The sequence below is a fragment of the Leptidea sinapis genome, chromosome 20 (genome assembly GCF_905404315.1).
Source record: "Leptidea sinapis chromosome 20, ilLepSina1.1, whole genome shotgun sequence".
In the NCBI taxonomy this organism is placed as follows: Eukaryota; Metazoa; Arthropoda; class Insecta; order Lepidoptera; family Pieridae; genus Leptidea; species Leptidea sinapis.
In genome coordinates, this window is record NC_066284.1 from 13986019 (window position 1) to 14003316 (window position 17298).

At 38.4% G+C, this 17298-nt stretch overlaps 1 protein-coding gene across 1 annotated transcript; it reads left to right on the top strand.

The window, feature by feature from the left end:
- Positions 1 to 11110: 11110 nt before the first annotated feature.
- Positions 11111 to 13909, top strand: LOC126970357 (uncharacterized). The gene is made up of 8 exons (XM_050816211.1): positions 11111 to 11180; positions 11696 to 11782; positions 11901 to 11951; positions 12413 to 12476; positions 12569 to 12634; positions 12759 to 12872; positions 12976 to 13140; positions 13673 to 13909. The coding sequence occupies exons 1-8, from the start codon at positions 11128 to 11130 to the stop codon at positions 13907 to 13909; spliced, it is 837 nt and encodes a 278-aa protein (XP_050672168.1). The 5' UTR covers positions 11111 to 11127.
- Positions 13910 to 17298: the final 3389 nt, after the last annotated feature.

The window sequence follows — 17298 nt, forward strand, 5'->3', positions numbered from 1 at the left end:
TCTAATTGTTTGTCTTTTAGTTTTTGCGTTAGCTCATGCCTCTCATAACCATATATCGGACAATCGATTAGTATGTGAGGCACGGACTCTTCATGATGCCCGCATGGGCATGTAGGAGTGCTTTTGCATTTAAACCTATACAAATATTCTGAGAAGCCCCCATGACCAGTGAGGACCTGCGTCAGAACGTAGTTAGGTTCAACGGTACTTAGGATTCTATATGCTGCAATTGCATCCGGAAGGAATATTTTAGTGATTTTACCTGTAGATGTGTTATTATATCTGGTGTGCCACTTATGCAGTGTTCCTGCTCTTATGATGCGTTTGAGGTGCGACAGTGGGCAGCGATCATAGACCGGCCTTAACTTAACATTGCTGGCAGCTTTCTTTGCCAACTCGTCCGCTCGCTCATTTCCCTCCCTTCCCGCATGTGCTTTGACCCAGAAAAGCTTAATCTCTTTGTGAGGATTGGACCTCAACATGTCACGGATCTCTGTGGCGAGGGGATTGAGGGAGCGGGTTCCCGCTACCGCGTCAAGCGCAGACCTAGAGTCACTGTAAATGTTAAAGCCGGTCCCATTTCGCTTTGTTGCCAACTGCACTGCCTTGTGTAGAGCGACCAGCTCTGCTTGATAAACACTGCAGAAATGGGCAAGTGGTAATTTACGAGCTCCTAACTCGCATTGATTTCTCCAGAGCGTCACCGCCGCCCCCACACCGTCCAGAGTCTTACTGCCGTCTGTATATATATGGACAGTTTCGGGAGTTTCGCTGTCTGCTTCCAGCTCTTCGTTGCCCAGGATTCGAAATGAAATTTTTGGTGCGTCTGCTGGGTGCGGGATATCTTCGAATGCAGTCTTGCGTTCAACCTCCGCGCCTTTCAGATCATTCCATTCTATGTGACCCTTTCTCAGCTGGTATAATAGTGCTTCCTCCTGAACGCGCAGATCGAGCGGGAGTAAACCCGCGATAATTCTCAATGAGTTGAGGGAGGTGGTGCGGTACGATCTGCTGATCTTAGCTGCGAATCCTCTCTGTACAGTATCGAGTCTCTGCTTAATATATGTTTTATTCGCAGCTGGAAACCATGAACTTGCAGCGTATAGCATAATTGGCTCAATTACAGCAGTATAAATGGTTCTAATAATTTTTGAGTCCAGTCCCCAACTCACCCTGGCTGTTTTTGCAACGCGTTTATAAATTTCTATGGCTTTTTTACTTACTGAGATGGTGTGTTTATTAAACGTTAATTTGTTATCAATTATTAATCCTAATATCTTTATGCTATCTGTGATTTCGATGAGTGAGCCTCCCATTACTAGTCTAGGTGTTTCATATTTTATCCGATTTGTGATTATCATTGCTTTTGTTTTGTTTGGAGCGAAATTTAGTTTGTTTTGCACCCCCCAGCTTCGGACATGTTCCAGAGCTTTATTAGCTTTCAGTTCCGTTTCAAGAGAGCTGCTGGTTGTAAAAACGAGGGCTATATCGTCGGCGAAGGCCTGGGAATAAATGTTCATGGCGTCCAACTGCTTTAGGAGTGAGTCTAGTAGGAGGTCCCAGAGTATAGGTCCTCCGATAGAACCTTGGACGCAGCCCTTACTTGTTGTCCTGGTAATAGCGGCACCTCCATAGAGCAACCTTATTTCTCTCTGGTGTAGATAGCTATCGATTAGGCGTCTTAAGTTGACGGGACAGCCTTCTTCTGCCAACCTTATCCTGATGGCGGGCCACCATGCGTTATCAAAAGCGCCTTCTATGTCCAGGGATATGAGGGTGACAATCTTTTTGTTTTTAACACCTTCCCTTATGTGGTTTGTGAGTTTGTACAGTGCATCCTCAGTTCCACGCTGTGGTACAAATCCATATTGATTCACCGAGAGCCTGGGGACGAGGTAAAAGTTAAGACGTCTTACGAGCATTTTTTCTAAGATTTTACCGAAGATAGGCAGCAGTCCGATTGGTCGGAACGATTTTGGCTGTGTATAATTATCCCTACCCGGTTTCCGCAGAATGATTACGGCTGCCTTCTTCCACTGCACGGGGAAGTAACTCAGTGCAAGACATTGATTCACAAGAGCCAAAAAGACATCGGGGTTGGCAGCGATAGCATTTCCGCAAATGTCAGCAGTGAGCGCGTCTCCTCCCGGAGCTTTCTTTGGGTTAAAGCTTGCTACGCATTCAAATTACTCCGTATGCGTAAAAGGCGGGTCATGAAGTTCATCTTGGTCCATTAAGTTAACATTTTGGGATTTTCTTCTGATATCGGCGTGTACTTCATTTTCACCTGTATACGTGTCTTCAGGGAAGAGTGTCTCCGCCAGAAATTCGGCAGATTCAGCGCTTGTTAACGCTTTACCGTCCCTAATAAGCGGGTCTTCAATCCTCGTTTGGCAGGTTAGGTTAGGTTAGGTTAGGTTAGGTTAGGTTAGGTTTTTTTTTTTTTTTCCTACTCGGCCTACCCCCCGACACTCGTGGTGCGGGTCGTTGATCTAGCTACGCATACATATTTCTGGCATTCGTCTCAAATAAATACAGTTTTATTTATTTGTAGGTATGGTATGATGATGTTACATACATTACAATTACTTACATGGCTAAGATACATCAGTTCTATTATGCGACTAATTTATAATTCATTTTGCATTTTGAAGTTTGTTGCGTGCCCCGCGAGGTAAATTTTTCCCACTTCACCGGCAATATTCTTCATTAATATTTATGGGCGAGTGGGATCCCGAAGTCTCGCGGGACCCGCCCCACCCTCACTTTTGTTTCTTTCTTTTACATATTTTACTATCTTTTCGCAGTATTTCTCCAGATGCGACCTGGAATTGAACAATATTATAGGCAGATTTATGCGGGTTATCTTTTTGCCTACCTCGAATTCCAGATCGCACCTGGAAGATGCGAAGATCGGGCAGTCAATTATTAGGTGTTCCACCGTTTGGTCGCTGTCATTGTCACAGTTGCAGGTTGGGTCCGTTTTAATTTTGAATCTGTTTAAGTATTGTGCAAATGCCCCATGTCCTGTCAGAATTTGCGTCATCTGGGGTGTGAAGCGCCTGTCCTTAATTAATTTATATGCAGTCTTTATGTCTCTAATAAACATCTTGGTTACTTGTGCTGTTTCACTTTCCAGATAACGTTCGTTCCATTTTTGCAAGGAGTTTGTTCTTGCCTGTCTTTTTAGGTATGACAACGGGTACGCGTCGTATTCCATGCGAGTCTTCATTTTTTCTGCTGCCTCCTTTGCGAGCGTGTCCACTCTCTCGTTCCCCGGAGTGCCAATATGTGCCTTCACCCAGAATAGTTCTACTTCAATTCCGCTTCTTCGGCATTCTTCTAGGTTACGGCGAATCTTTGCTACTTGAGGATTGAGCGATCTTCCACCCGCTATGGCTTCTAATGATGACATGGAATCGCTGTATATCCGCGTGTTCCGCTTTTTATTTGTGACATACGCTACTGCGCTTCGAATAGCCATCAGTTCAGCTTGGAAGACGGTGCAGTACAATGCTAGCTTCAGTTTCTTGCGTGTGACCTCTGTTCCGCCTTTCCATTCTGACCAGGCTGTCCCCACCCCTGTTTCTGTTTTGCTACCGTCTGTAAATATTTGTACCCCTCCGTGATCGTCTATTTCCCCGGGATCATTTACAATCGAGTAACTTAATGTTAGTTGTTTTGCTGGGTGTGGGAGATCAGTGAATGGAGTTTTCAGCTCTATATCCGTGTCCTCCGGTACTATGGGGGATATCCCTCTCCTTGCCTCGTACATTTCCGCGGCTTCCTTGACGCGTAAATCGAGGGGCAGAATACCCGCTAATAGAGAGGCGGCGTTCAAGGAAACCGTCCGATACGTTCTGGAGATCTTCTGCGCAAAACTTCGCTGTATTCTGCTGAGATGTGTTTGCATGCAGACCTTTTTCGCAGCTGGAGCCCATACAGCTGCAGCGTACAATATAATTGGCTCGATTACAGCGGTGTAGATTGTGGCGATTATCTCCGAGTTTAATCCCCAGTTTATTTTCGCGGCCTTGGATACCTGCTTATATATATTAATAGCTTTTTGACATTGAGCTTTTATATGTCTGTTAAAAGTAAGTCCCGCATCAATGTCCACTCCAAGTATTTTGATGTGGTCTTCCATAGTTATGGGAGTCTTGTCCATTAATAAATGTGGAGTGTCAAATTTAAGCTTTCGTGTAACAACCATGGCTTTTGTTTTGTGTGGTGCAAATTTCAATTTATTTGACACTCCCCATCGATGAACGCGAGCTAGGATGTCATTAGCTTTTTTCTGGACCTTCTGTCCCGTCTCCCCATTGAAGATCAGCATGACATCATCCGCAAAGGCTTGCACGTATTCTCCGGTACTTTTTAAATCTTTTAGTAGTGGGTCTAATATCAAATTCCACATCATTGGTCCGCCTACGGATCCTTGCACACAGCCTTTTGTGGTTGCTTTTTCTATTGTTTGCCCCGCATAATTTAATTTGATCTTCCTTTTGTCTAGGTAGCTATCTATGACTTTTCTTAGGTTTAGCGGACATTTCTCCTCTGCCAAACGGGTTTTGATTTTAGGCCACCAGGCGTTATCGAAGGCGCCCTCTATGTCGAGTGATACGATCGTAATTATCTTTTTCTCTTTCAGCTTTCGGCGTATGTGTTCAACTGCGGCATAGAGGGCGTCCTCTGTACTGCGCTGTGGCATGAAACCGTATTGTTGCTTACTGGTTCGTGGCACGAGGTGCCACTTCAGTCGACCTACTACAATCTTTTCATACACCTTCCCCAACAAGGATAATAGCCCAATCGGCCTGTATGCCTTGGGGTCGGTGTAGTCGGGCTTTCCTGGTTTTCTTATTACCACGACTGAGGCCGTCTTCCATCTTTCCGGGAAATATCCTAGATCCAGGCATTTATTCACTATCGCCAGGTATATGTGTAGAGCCGCTTTTATTGCTTTCACACATATATCGGCTGTGAAGCCGTCTTCTCCGGGGGCTTTTTCGGGTGAAAACTGAGAGCTGCATTTTGGACTTCTGACATGGTTATAGGGGGGTCGCAATCTATATTGTAATCCTCACTATTTACCTCTTCGGCCATTTTCCTCACTGTTCTGTGCTCTTCAGTTTCACCTTTTTCGTCGTCATCTGGGAAGAATGTTCTAGCCAGTATTTCGGCGGACTCTCTTTCGTCTCTGAACTTTCCATCTACCCGTAGTGGTAGGTCTTCCTTCCTTTTTTCCGTTTTTCTGATGATTCTATTTAGTTTGTCCCACATCGTTTCTTTTTCCTGCTGGGTGCAAAACTCCTTCCAACTTGCAGTCTGTGCATCTCTAGCTTCTTTTTCATACTTTTCTTTTAATTTCAAGTATTCTCCTATGACCTTTGGTTTCCTGCTGTCTGCTGCACACCGTATTCTGCGTTTCCATGTGGCAACTTGTCTTTTTAGCTTGTCTAACTCCTCTGTCCACCATGCTATTTTTGTTTTTGAGTTATTTCCGATCTTTGGTATTGATGTGTCGCAAGCTCGTGTGACAGCGTCTGTGAATTTTGCTACTGTTTGTTCTAGTTTTTCTGTGTCTGTGATATTCTCAATGTTTTCTAATGTAATTTCTTTCTCAGTTAATTGTTCTATGATCTTTTCCTTAAATATTTGCCAATTTGCTTTCTTCGTATTGTATTTTCTTGTTATTCCTAATACTTTTTTGCTGTCAGGTTTAGCTAATTTTATTTTAAACTCAATAGCACTATGGTCAGAGGAGATCAGAGCTGGATTGACATTCCAATCCTTTACATGTGCAAGGAGGTCCTCTGTACAAAGTGTGACGTCAATATGGCTAGTGATTCTCTTTCCACTTCTGACTGTGTCGAATGTTGGCTCCTGTCCATTATTCATAATGTGCAGGCCAAGCTGATTGATTTTAGCTTCGAGAATCTCCCCTCTTTCGTCTACAATAGAGCCTCCCCACCATGGGCTTTTAGCATTAGCGTCCCCTCCGAAGATTACTCTGTTTCGTGAAGTCTCAAGAATATCTTCCATCCGGCCAAGGTGCTTATGTCTCTCTGGTTTGGTTCTATATAGAATGAAACCAGAGAGATGTCCCATTTTGTCGTCTTGAGTCGTACCGGCACTACATCTGTCGTGGTTTGTGCGGGGTATTGAGTGATAACAATGCTCTCATCAAAAACCATTATGGCCGCTCTGACGACATCCTCTGCCGGTGGATTGACACACTGTATTATTTTCACTCCTCTGTAATCTTTCATTTTTCCTATTGCCCCTATGTAGGGCTCCTGCACTATTGCTGCTGCAATATTTTTTGCACGAGCCTCTATTATTAGCTCTGTTGTTGCCAATTCCTTCTTTTGCAGGTTAATTTGAATTATTTTATAGGATTTGCTTTGTCGAACCACATTTGTTGCTGTTACATCCGCTTGTGAAACCTCAGCAGTACGCTATCTTGCTCCTCGCCAGAGCGTCCCACCTTTTTCGTATAGGGCAGTCTTCATCAAACGCTCCTTGGTCTTGTCGTTCGATGTTTGATTTTTTACAATTTATGCAGGAGGGTTTTTCTGCCGCTTTGTATTTGGGGCAGTCCTCCCGCATGTGCCTTTCCCCGCAGTGGGCGCATGCGCTGGGCAGATCTTCGCTTTCTTTACAATGCTTCCGTCCGTGGCCGTAACCTAGGCATTTCGTGCACTGTATTAACGGCGACTGATCCTGCACCACCACCCTCTGTAAATCAATGTGGATCCTGCCGGCTCTAGTAAGCACCTGCCACAGTTTTGGGGTAGTTTGGAGCACTATGTGGTTTAGGTGAGGATTCCGCGCTTTTTTCCTGTATCTTATCTTAGCTGTTATTTCTTCTAATTTTAGGTCTTTGAGCAACTGTTTATTCTGAGTTTTTATGGCCTCTATTATGTCTGCGTCTGTGTTCGCTGTTAAGACGTCTTTTAATTTGATAAGGGGATCCTTGTTATTTGCGCTACTTATCGTCAGTCCATCTTCTCTTCTAAGTCTTTCAGCTATTTGTTCAATCTGTTCCTTTGACGTGCTGCCCATTATAACTTTTTGGTTACTAGCTTTTCTTATTCTGTCTATGTTCATGCCTGTCTTTTTTGCGTCTAGTGCTGTTCGTACTCTCTCCAAGATTTCACCGCTTGTCTCGCTCTTTGACGAGGAGATGATTATTGAATGCATTGTCTTTCTTTCTCTAGTATCCTCTTGGTGTGTTAATATGGTTTTTGTGTTCGTCTCTCCTGCCAGAACCTTGGCGTAGGTCATTTTCTCCATTCCATCTTCCATTCTTTTGATGCCCGCTGTACTGTTTCTTGTTTCCTTTTGAAGGTCTTCAAGCTTTGTGCTGATTTCTTTCAGCCTCTTAGAATTTTCTTCTAGGAGGGCAGTCTGCTGATCTATCTTGTTCAGGAGGGGTGGGGGAATTAATATTTTATCATCCACTTTTCCTTCGTCTTTTGGTGTTATATCTAACCCTTTTGCATTTTTGAGTTCTTCCTCGCTTTCTTTCACAAGTCGGTATAAGCGCTTGACAGCAGTTGTAACTCCGGTTTTTATCTCCGCCTTCATGTTTCTTGATTCGCCAAGGTGTGCCATAGCTTTGAGGAGGCAATTTTTTGCTTCTTTTTCCCTTGGCTCCTTCAGCTCGGTTGTTTTCCCTGTTGATGGCGAATCTTTTGTCATTGCTTGAGACTGTTGGGGGTCTTGGTTTACGGCGAGTTCCCACTCGTTTATACTACGCCTGACACCCGCGATAATTTTCAGGTTCTCTGTGTCTGTTTTAGAGCCTTTGACTGGTGTTCTTATGCCAAACATTATTGTTTTTGAGATTTGTCAGATTTATATACGTAGGTAGGTCGAGTATCGTCAATAGTTAATTACGGTTCGGTTACAAATTAATTTGTAGGTTAAAATAAAGGGTCTATTCCAATAGGGTAATAGCCGTGTCAATAATAAGTCAAAGTGAATATAAAAGTATATAAAAAAAAAAAATATACTTAAAGCTAGAGTATATTCCCAATAGGGTAATATGTGTCAATAATCAATAATAAAAGTGGCCAATAAGCCTGGGTCTTATCTAATAGCTAAACACTCTACACCCAATAGGATGTGAGCTGTCAGGTACAATCTAAATTTGATGAAGCGAGGAAGGGGTGCACCTCTATGTAGAGTCGATGTTGAGTCAGTCTGTTATTAGTAAGATTGCGCTGATTGCGCTTGTATCAACACAGACAGCCGCGTTCAAGTCCAGTAGTTAGTTCAGGAGATATTTAATTTCGAAAATTTTCAAGATGGCGGCCAATATGGCTGCCAAAATTTTGAAAGTTTTCTATTTCCTTCAATTTTTTATAGTTATTGAGACGCGATTTTTTGCAGGATAGATCCCCTGGCTTCCTCTAGCTTCTCAAGAGAATAATATCGTATTTATATTATTTATATACATAAATGTGTCGAAACCTTGACTTAATCCTATAAATTTATTTATCTATCTTATTACTATGGACTATACCCAAAAGGGGTGGTCGTCCTGAGTCTTATTGCTAGTTTATCACAGTCTCTTCACGGGAACGATGACATGGGGCCTTGGGGGGAACTTCGGGGTTGGGTACAACTACAGGATTTAGGGTTCCTTTTCCAGACGTCGTACAAGGTCGTGTGATAGCTCCCTGAGCTCGGCTCGACTAGCTCTACAGTCCTATGATGCTAGCTCTATCGGTAGAGCTGTCAATTTTTTTGGCTAATTAGCGCCTAGAATATGTAGAGCGAGTCGGGGGAAAGTTACCCCAAAAAATCCCGGGTCTGTACGACCTCTAGTAACGAAATTATAGCTATTTTAAAATTTTCAAAATGGCGGCCAATATGGCCGACCTCGTCTATATTTTTTCTTAACTTTGCTCCCCGTTGCGTTTATTCACCCGTGTTTGGACTTGTTTTAAAGGTCCTTTGAAGACCAATACAAATATGTACAGATTTTTCTATTTCAGCTTGTCCCCGATTTTTAAAATTTACAAAAACACTTATTTTGAGACTAAAAAATTAATATTAACTAAACTACTAAGCAAAAAATTTTGAAAAAAAATTTATATTAGTGATGCTTAACACGTCAAGATAAAACTATACTAGCTTGCCCAACAAGCTTGGGCACGTATAAAAAGGGTCTAAGTGAGGTATTAAAATATACAACACAACGAAATTAAAACTAACTTACAATCTAGATATATCTAAATTATATAACAAATATAATCATCAATATATGGAATCGTATTCCTGAGTGAGACACCCACAAAAAAAAAAAAACTCTATCTGAAGCTAAATTCAAAATTGAAACCCTCTTCAAAATCGGTTGAGAAACTCCGGAGTTACAGGTAATTTTGTGTTTCCAAGGCACTAGAAATTTTTCTAAGTCCAATTTTGGGGGTAGGGGGCTGAGACTATGCCGAAATGATCGGGGAGGGTCCAAAGGGGTTCACCTAAGTGAAGCCGTGGCGGGGGTTGATAGGGGGGGGAGGGGTAAAATTTTGTTATTTTTGCTCTAGCACCCCTAGTTTTCGAGTTATCTGCAAAACAAATTTTTGTGCGGTTGGTTTTCGAAACAGATATTTTTGAAAAATTTATTATGAAGTAATTTTGATATATTAAAATTTAGAAAAATTAGCTTTAACTTTATAAATAGACGGAGTTTCACAAATAGTATTGCACTTTGGATTTACTACTTAAATTATAAGGAATACATTTTTTTGAAAATTGGGGGTTGAATACAAAAACCGCAAAAAGACTCAAAAATGGCCAAAACTATGTTGAAAATGAAATGCCGGTAATATGAGTATTTTTAGCGGTAACAGTGTTATTTTCTACATCCCTGGGCGTTTAAAATTCTTAATTCTTTTAATTTTTGTGAATTTTGAAAAAAAAAAAAATAAATTAAAAATATAAGGAGTTTCCAAAATATATCGAGTTTGGGCTCATTAGACTCGAATAAATTCAAGGAATACGATTCCAAAGTCAAAAAATGTAAATATCTATATACCTAAGCACAAATATACAAAATATAATGTTCATATATAAAAACAGTTTCGGTGAGCTAGCTTCCCACAGGATGGTCGGATTTTCAATTAGTAAACGGCAACGATCTTCAAATAATAAGGGGTTCCCAACGTGGTATCGTTTGATGTTCAAATCCCACGGGAACACTGACCACGTGCCACGTGGTTTCCGGTAGTAAAGTGTTAAAGTCGCTGCAGGTGGCTCAAAAAATCTGTTCTAGGTGTCAAAACGTTTGTCTTAATGAGAACAATCGTTTGACGTATTTTAATATATAGGTCGTCGCTTTACTTTTTGAAAAATTTTCAATAAATGTTATTTTTAAAGGTTATTTTTTGTTTTTTGGTCATAAAAATTTTTCCAATCGTCCGATTTTTATAAGCGATATGTCCTTTTCTTTGTCTCGGCTTGACGCATCCAGTGATATATATATCTGCTTGGTGTGACTGCGTTTCGAGGCACCACGTGCCACGTGGTGCTGCACTGTTTCTTGTATAACAGCGGAATCCCTGGTCGTAAAAATCCAGAAAAGGTGTTAAGACGACGCATTGACGGTATTGCATCAGGGATTTCAACTTTTTTCAGCAATTACAAAACACTCGGAATTAATATTTTATGTTTTGTGTTGTTCATGAGCTTAACTTCAAATTGGTAATTGGTTTTACACGATTGGTCAACTATTACAGCACAAAAAAAATACTCAAAATCTGCTAAATAAAAACATAGATTTTCACTTTACAACTGAACGGAACCGATTTATGGCTCTTAATTTTATATACATATAAGTATAAACACCCTTTTCAAAATGGTAATTGGAATTTACATAATTACCAATAGTTTTTATTTTATACGAGATATACTGTTTTGGCGCTTACGACTTTTAATTTCAAGCTAGCTATCGCGTTTGTTTGTATGCAGGCGGCCCCCCTCAGTCCGTTTCTGACCATTGTCAGCGTCGGACTTGTGCCAATCGAGCTCCCGAGCATCGATAACCGTATCTTATTCTGAATAAAATATTACAAATTATTAAAAAAGGGAAAAAAAAAGTTAAAAGTTTCTAAAATGAAGATGAAAGCTCTGTACATTGAAAAATGTAAGGATATGGTCAAGAAAAGGTAAGTAAACGTGAGATACATATTTCTTTTATTTGAATTATGAATAGTATATAGGCAGGTACCTACTAATTCCTATTCATAATCCACATACCTACTTATGTACTTGCTAACCTAGTTAGAAAGAAGGTAGATACCTAGGATAGGAAGGAACAGGTACATGAACAGTAAAGTACATGGCAAAGTAATGTGTGTGCAGGTACCTACCTACACTGCGTGTGTAGGTTAAAAATTATATAAAGTTTCTTTATAAGATGTGTATTTGGTATCATAAAAAACAGTATTTTGGTACCTAGTAGCTACCTTACCTACTCAGCGACAAAGACAATCACTCACAGAATATTTTTGAAGTATGTACGTAGGTAATATATTTATATTTTTCATCATAATAAGGTAGGTATTTGCCTATCTACCTTCAGAAAAACCCTGTTCTACCATTCATAATAATTATAATGTTTATTTTGTATATTATTCCTACATGGGTACCTAAAAGTAAAAACCTAATATGAAAATTCTAGGAAACAATTGTCCGAACAAAGAAAAACTATGGAGTCGTCTCTGGATTTAGGCGAAACTGAAACGAATACAATCGATTCTTTAGAAGGGTATATATGTAATTATCTACTACATATTTATCACACTGTGACTGCATAATAATAGTTTTGAACGTGTGTGAAAATAATATTCCAATGAACTAGACATGACTAGAATTTTATTTTGTAGAAGACAAGAAATGTCATCGTCGTATGCAGATTTACAAAATGTGACGCTCACGTAAGTTTCATGATTACCTACATAGATATAAGTGTCAATTTATAAAAGTAAAGTGTTGTTTGTTTTTAGAGTTCCGTACCCAAAGGGTAAATCGGGACCCTATTACTAAAACTCCGCTGTCCGTCCATCTGTCTGTCTGACCGTCTGTCATCAGGCTGTATCTCATGAACCGTGATAGTTAGCCAGTTGACATTTTCACAGATGATGTATTTCTGTTGCCGCTTTAACAAAAAATACTAAAAAATAGAATAAAATAAATATTTACGGGGGCTCCCATACAACAAATGTGCCGTTTTTGCCGTTTTTATAGATAGGTAATGGTAAGGGACCCTTCATGCGCGAGTCCAACTCGCATTTGGCCGGTTGTTTCTCTTTTAATGTTGTCCCGCTGCTGGACAAATTTCTTCATCAAATCCTTCCACCCATCACAGGCCTTGTCAAGTTTACTAATGTTTTTTTAGGGCGGCCGAAAAGGATCAGAACTCACTTCCATGTTATTTTGAAGAAAAAACGCCTAAAACAACAGTAAGTTTATTTTTACGACATTTTATAACATGACCTGAAAGGTCATAAATTAATTATAACATCATATCATAAGTGTTTAATTTATCTTTCAGTTTGAGATGGAATTAGATGATAATGATGCGCCTCCAAATATATCGCAATGCGAATCAGAAGCAATGGTAAACAAAATTTTATTATTCGTTTTATATCGTAGCTTTATTCGAACAAAGTATTTTTACTAGAGTGATTATTTTGGTCATGGGCTAGAATGCAAATAATCAATCATACATTTTTAATTTTTAGACAGAAGAAAATCAATATAAGGAAAAGGACCAGGCTTCAAACGTATTACCTGAAAATCAATGTGAAGAAAGTAATGCACTTCCATATATAGTTGAAGGCACATCTGAAGTAACGGTAAGCATTCTGCTTTTGTAAGATTTACATTGCATGTCCTTACAAAAGTAGGAAGATCATACAAGACCCACAATAAACAAATAAATATTTCTGTATCTTTCAGATGCAGCCTGAAATACAAAACTTGGGGCACCGAATAATAGATTTTAATCATTTCACATCAGAACTTGTAAAAATTTCTCAACACAAATCTCTGTTTAAATGCGGATTATCTACAATGAAATTAATTTCTGAACATCGAATAGGATTACAATCTGAATACACATATGTATGTATGATGTGTAATTATAAAAATAAAATAAAATCGTCATTGGATGATGTGAACAAAGATGCTGTTGCGGGTATAATGGCCGCAGGTTGTGGTCATGCGCAATTAAAACAATTTTCAGCAGCAGTAGGTTTACCTATTATGTCAGAATATACCTATAATAAAACTCAAAATGATATATGTAGGGATTGGGAGGACACTGCTTGGGACGAAATGAAATTAGCTGGTGAAAGAGAAAGAGAAGAAGCAATTAAAGAAGGAAAAGTCACGAAAGACGGAATACCAATGATTGATGTAATTGTAGATGGGTGCTGGAGTAAACGTTCGTACAGAACAAATTACGCAGCGTTATCAGGAGCTGCAGCCATTATTGGCAGACGTTTCGGCCAAGTCCTGTACATGTGTGTAAAAAACAAATATTGTTGTATTTGCGCCAGAGCTCAAAAGAAACAAGAAAGCCCAAAAGAACACGAGTGCTATAAGAATTTCGATGGAGCTTCTACTGCTATGGAGTCAACTATTATAACCGAAGGGTTCAAGCAATCTATTGATATGCATGGTAGCACAAAGCAAGGAAAATGCTGCGTCAAATATTGTAAATATTTCAGAAGAACCAAAAACAAAAGAAAATTCTGATGATACTGTTGCTGACACGGATAAAACTGCTGATGTCGATAATTTTGCTTTTGTTGACGAAGATGTTGCTGACGCAGACGATGTTTCTGTCGTAGATAGTTCAGAATATATTATGGCTTTTTCTGAATATTGACCGCAAACTACCTACTATGTCCTCAATAATTTGATAACTTATTTAGGTAATCGTTACATTATAATAAGTAACAAAAATTAAATGACAACGAAATTTTTCTTACCTACCTCTTAATTTTGGTTTTTACTTATATATTATTATACTTACCTATGTCAGAATTTTATAATTATACTAAAATCTAATAAGAGCGGAAGCAGTCCTTAATTCTTTATTGCACACAATACAATACATAGGAAAAAGACAGAAATAGAGGACATGTACAAAGGCGAGCAAACAACCCTAACAAGAGTTTTCTTCCAGCAAACCTTTTGAGGCTAGAGAGAGGTGCCTTTAGTGGCAGGTTCGTGTACATACATAAGGTATGAATACAAAGGATTAAATGGAAAATAATTATACTTACTAAAATACATATAATACATAAATATCTATATATATATTTATATATATAAATATATATACTTATATAACAATATAGCAGTGAATATGACATCCGGCGTTTGTATGTATATAAGTTTGTAGGTAGGTAGGTATGTTTAGTATGTGGGTATTTGTTCATCACTTAATGTTTATCATGCCGTCAAATTATTTTTATCGACATAGTACCACAAAAAATATCAGCTTGTCTACAAAAATTTAAAATATTCAAATCATTATAAAAAACTAAATAGAGGTAAGGCGACTCCACGACGTCTATGTCCCAGCGCGGCAGCGCACGACAGAGTAGCGCGCGAGTTATGACGCGAGACGGGCCGCTCGCGTGGCCCGAGTCCACGATAGCTGCTGCTAAATTACCGGGATATGAACTGATTGCGGGGAGCTCATGGGGGCGTGGCACCCGATTTCAAATAATTGTTTATCAATGCGTCACCTTAAAATGTGCAGCACGCTAAGGTGCAGCCGATGACATCCAAAAAATGTTGGGGTATCGCTTTAGTTTTTCCAGCGCACTCACTTTATTACACAGACTTGACAAAAAACACGGTTTTTCGGCACTTTTTGTCACTTAATCCACACCGATCCTTGCGTAAGAGGTATATTTTTTTTTTTATAGTTTCGCCCTATTTTTTCCCAACCATCAAGCGGTCGGGGTTTTGATCCTACATTACAGTCATTACTTACAATATTTGCTGAAAGTGAATTGACCGTATTTGTTAGAATCGTAATATATATCGTAGAGTTTTAAATTATTGTGTAAATAAGTACACTTCTCATTTATTATCTAGAGAGACTGCCGGATTTTTTTTTTTTTTTTGTTTTTTGTTTGTTTTTTTTTTTTTTTTTTCCCGGCAGCCCTTTACATGTAATCAAAAGGTTAACATAAATGCTACTTCGCATACAATACATTTATAACATATAATTAGATAATAAAGATATAACAGCATAGAAATGCCTGGTCCATCTATTATCATATAGACAGACATATCAGACAATCTCTTTTTAGTAAAATCTATGTGCATTTTCTATTCCATAAACTAATAAGAGTACAACCCTTTTGGACAAGCAAAATTCGTTGTACTCATACGCATTACTATTTAATTAACTATATATAAAATATATTTGCTTAAACTAGCTTCACACTTTTAATTTTAATTACTTTTTTAAGATTTAAGTCTTCGTAACCGATATAATATAATAACAAATGCTAACTGCTTAATATACAGTGCTATAGAAGCTTTTAAGAACCAAAAATTAATAGAAATAGTACACTCTTTCACCTTTACAATTCTTTACCGCATTAATATTCAACTAACTATATAATGCTTATGAATGAATGAATGAATAAGCCTTTATTGCAAACAATGTAAGATTCATACAATATATATAGTCTAATCTAATCTAAATAATATTGTAAACTAAGTAATATTCTAATCTAAGTAATATTCTAATCTAAGTAATATTCTAAGCTAAGTAATAATAATCTAAGTAATATTCTTATCTAAGTAATAATCTAATATAAGTGATATTCTTAATCTTCTACATCGTTCGCTTGTCTTCCGACATAGGCCTCCTCCAGAAATTTCCATTGTGATCTGTCCAGAGCAGATCGTCTCCACGTTGGTCCAGCCACTTTTTTAAAATCATCTTCCCATCTAATGGGTTGTCTTCCTTGATTTCTTTTCCCTTGTCTTGGATACCAGTCTATAATATTTTTTGTCCATTTATCAATATTGCTTCTCAAGGTGTGTCCTGCCCATCGCCATTTTAATCTTTTTATAGTGTTGTCTATCCTTTCTAATTTCGTTTTCTTCTTGATTTGTGTTAGTCGTACCTTGTCTTTCCTTTTGATCTTTAACATGCTTCTTTCAATGCTTTGTTGACACACTTTCAATTTTTGTATATTTTTCTTTGTTAAGGACCATGTTTGGCACCCATATGTCATGCAAGGTGTAATGCACATATTGAAAACTTTGCTCTTAAGATTTTGCGAGATCTCATTAGTTTTCATTATATTTTTTAAAGACCAGTATCTTCTCCAAGAACTTGCCACTCTTTGCTCTATTTCCTTGTCCATGAGGTTTGTGGGGGATATGATTTGGCCCAAATACGTATATTCTTCAACATATTCGATAGTATTTTGGTCCACTGTTATAAGTTCATGTGATCTGTTAGTCATTATCTTGGTTTTTTCAGTGTTAATATCCAAACCCACTATTTTGCTTTCTTGGGTCAAATCCTGTAGCATTTTTTGGAGCGTTCTAGGATCTTGGGCAATAATAATTAAGTCGTCCGCAAATCTTAAATGATGTAGGCGTTGACCATCTATGTTTATTCCCTGATCCTCCCATTCTAATTTTCGAAAGATTTGTTCCAAAACAGCCGAAAATAGTTTGGGTGATAGCGGATCTCCTTGTCTCACACCTTTGTTGATCATAAATTCTCGTCCTAATCTTTCCAATTTAATTTTTGCTCTATTGTTTTTATAAATTCCTTGTATTAAATTTATATATTTGCCGTTAATTCCTTGTATTTTAGTGCATTCCAGAGAGAGTTGTGTTTTATAGAGTCGAATGCTTTACTGTAATCAACGAATCCTAAATAATATGGTTGGTTATATTCATTACATTTCTGTACAAGTTGTTTAATTACATGTATATGGTCTATCGTTGAAAATTTGTTTCTAAAACCAGCTTGTTCTCTTGGCTGCGACTCATCTAATGTTGTGGTTATTCTATTCAAAATAATTTTAGAAAATATTTTGTACAAGTTGGGCATAAAGCTTATTGGTCTATAGTTTTCAATTAATTGTGTATCTCCTTTTTTATGAAGTAATGTAATTATATTTTCTGTCCACTGTTTTGGTATTTGTTCTGTCTTCATTATTTCATTATCTAGATTTGTTATTAGTGTTATTGTTTTACAAAGAGTTCCTTTTATCACTTCATTACATA

What these genes read in the sequence shown, in the direction of transcription:
- LOC126970357 (XM_050816211.1), top strand. Translation starts at nt 11,128, where the DNA reads ATGAAGATGAAAGCTCTGTACATTGAAAAATGTAAGGATATGGTCAAG. An exon ending in AAGGATATGGTCAAGAAAAG is followed by an intron (nt 11,181 to 11,695) that starts GTAAGTAAACGT and finishes TGAAAATTCTAG; the next exon opens with GAAACAATTGTCCGAACAAA. An exon ending in AAAAAACGCCTAAAACAACA is followed by an intron (nt 12,477 to 12,568) that starts GTAAGTTTATTT and finishes TTTATCTTTCAG; the next exon opens with TTTGAGATGGAATTAGATGA.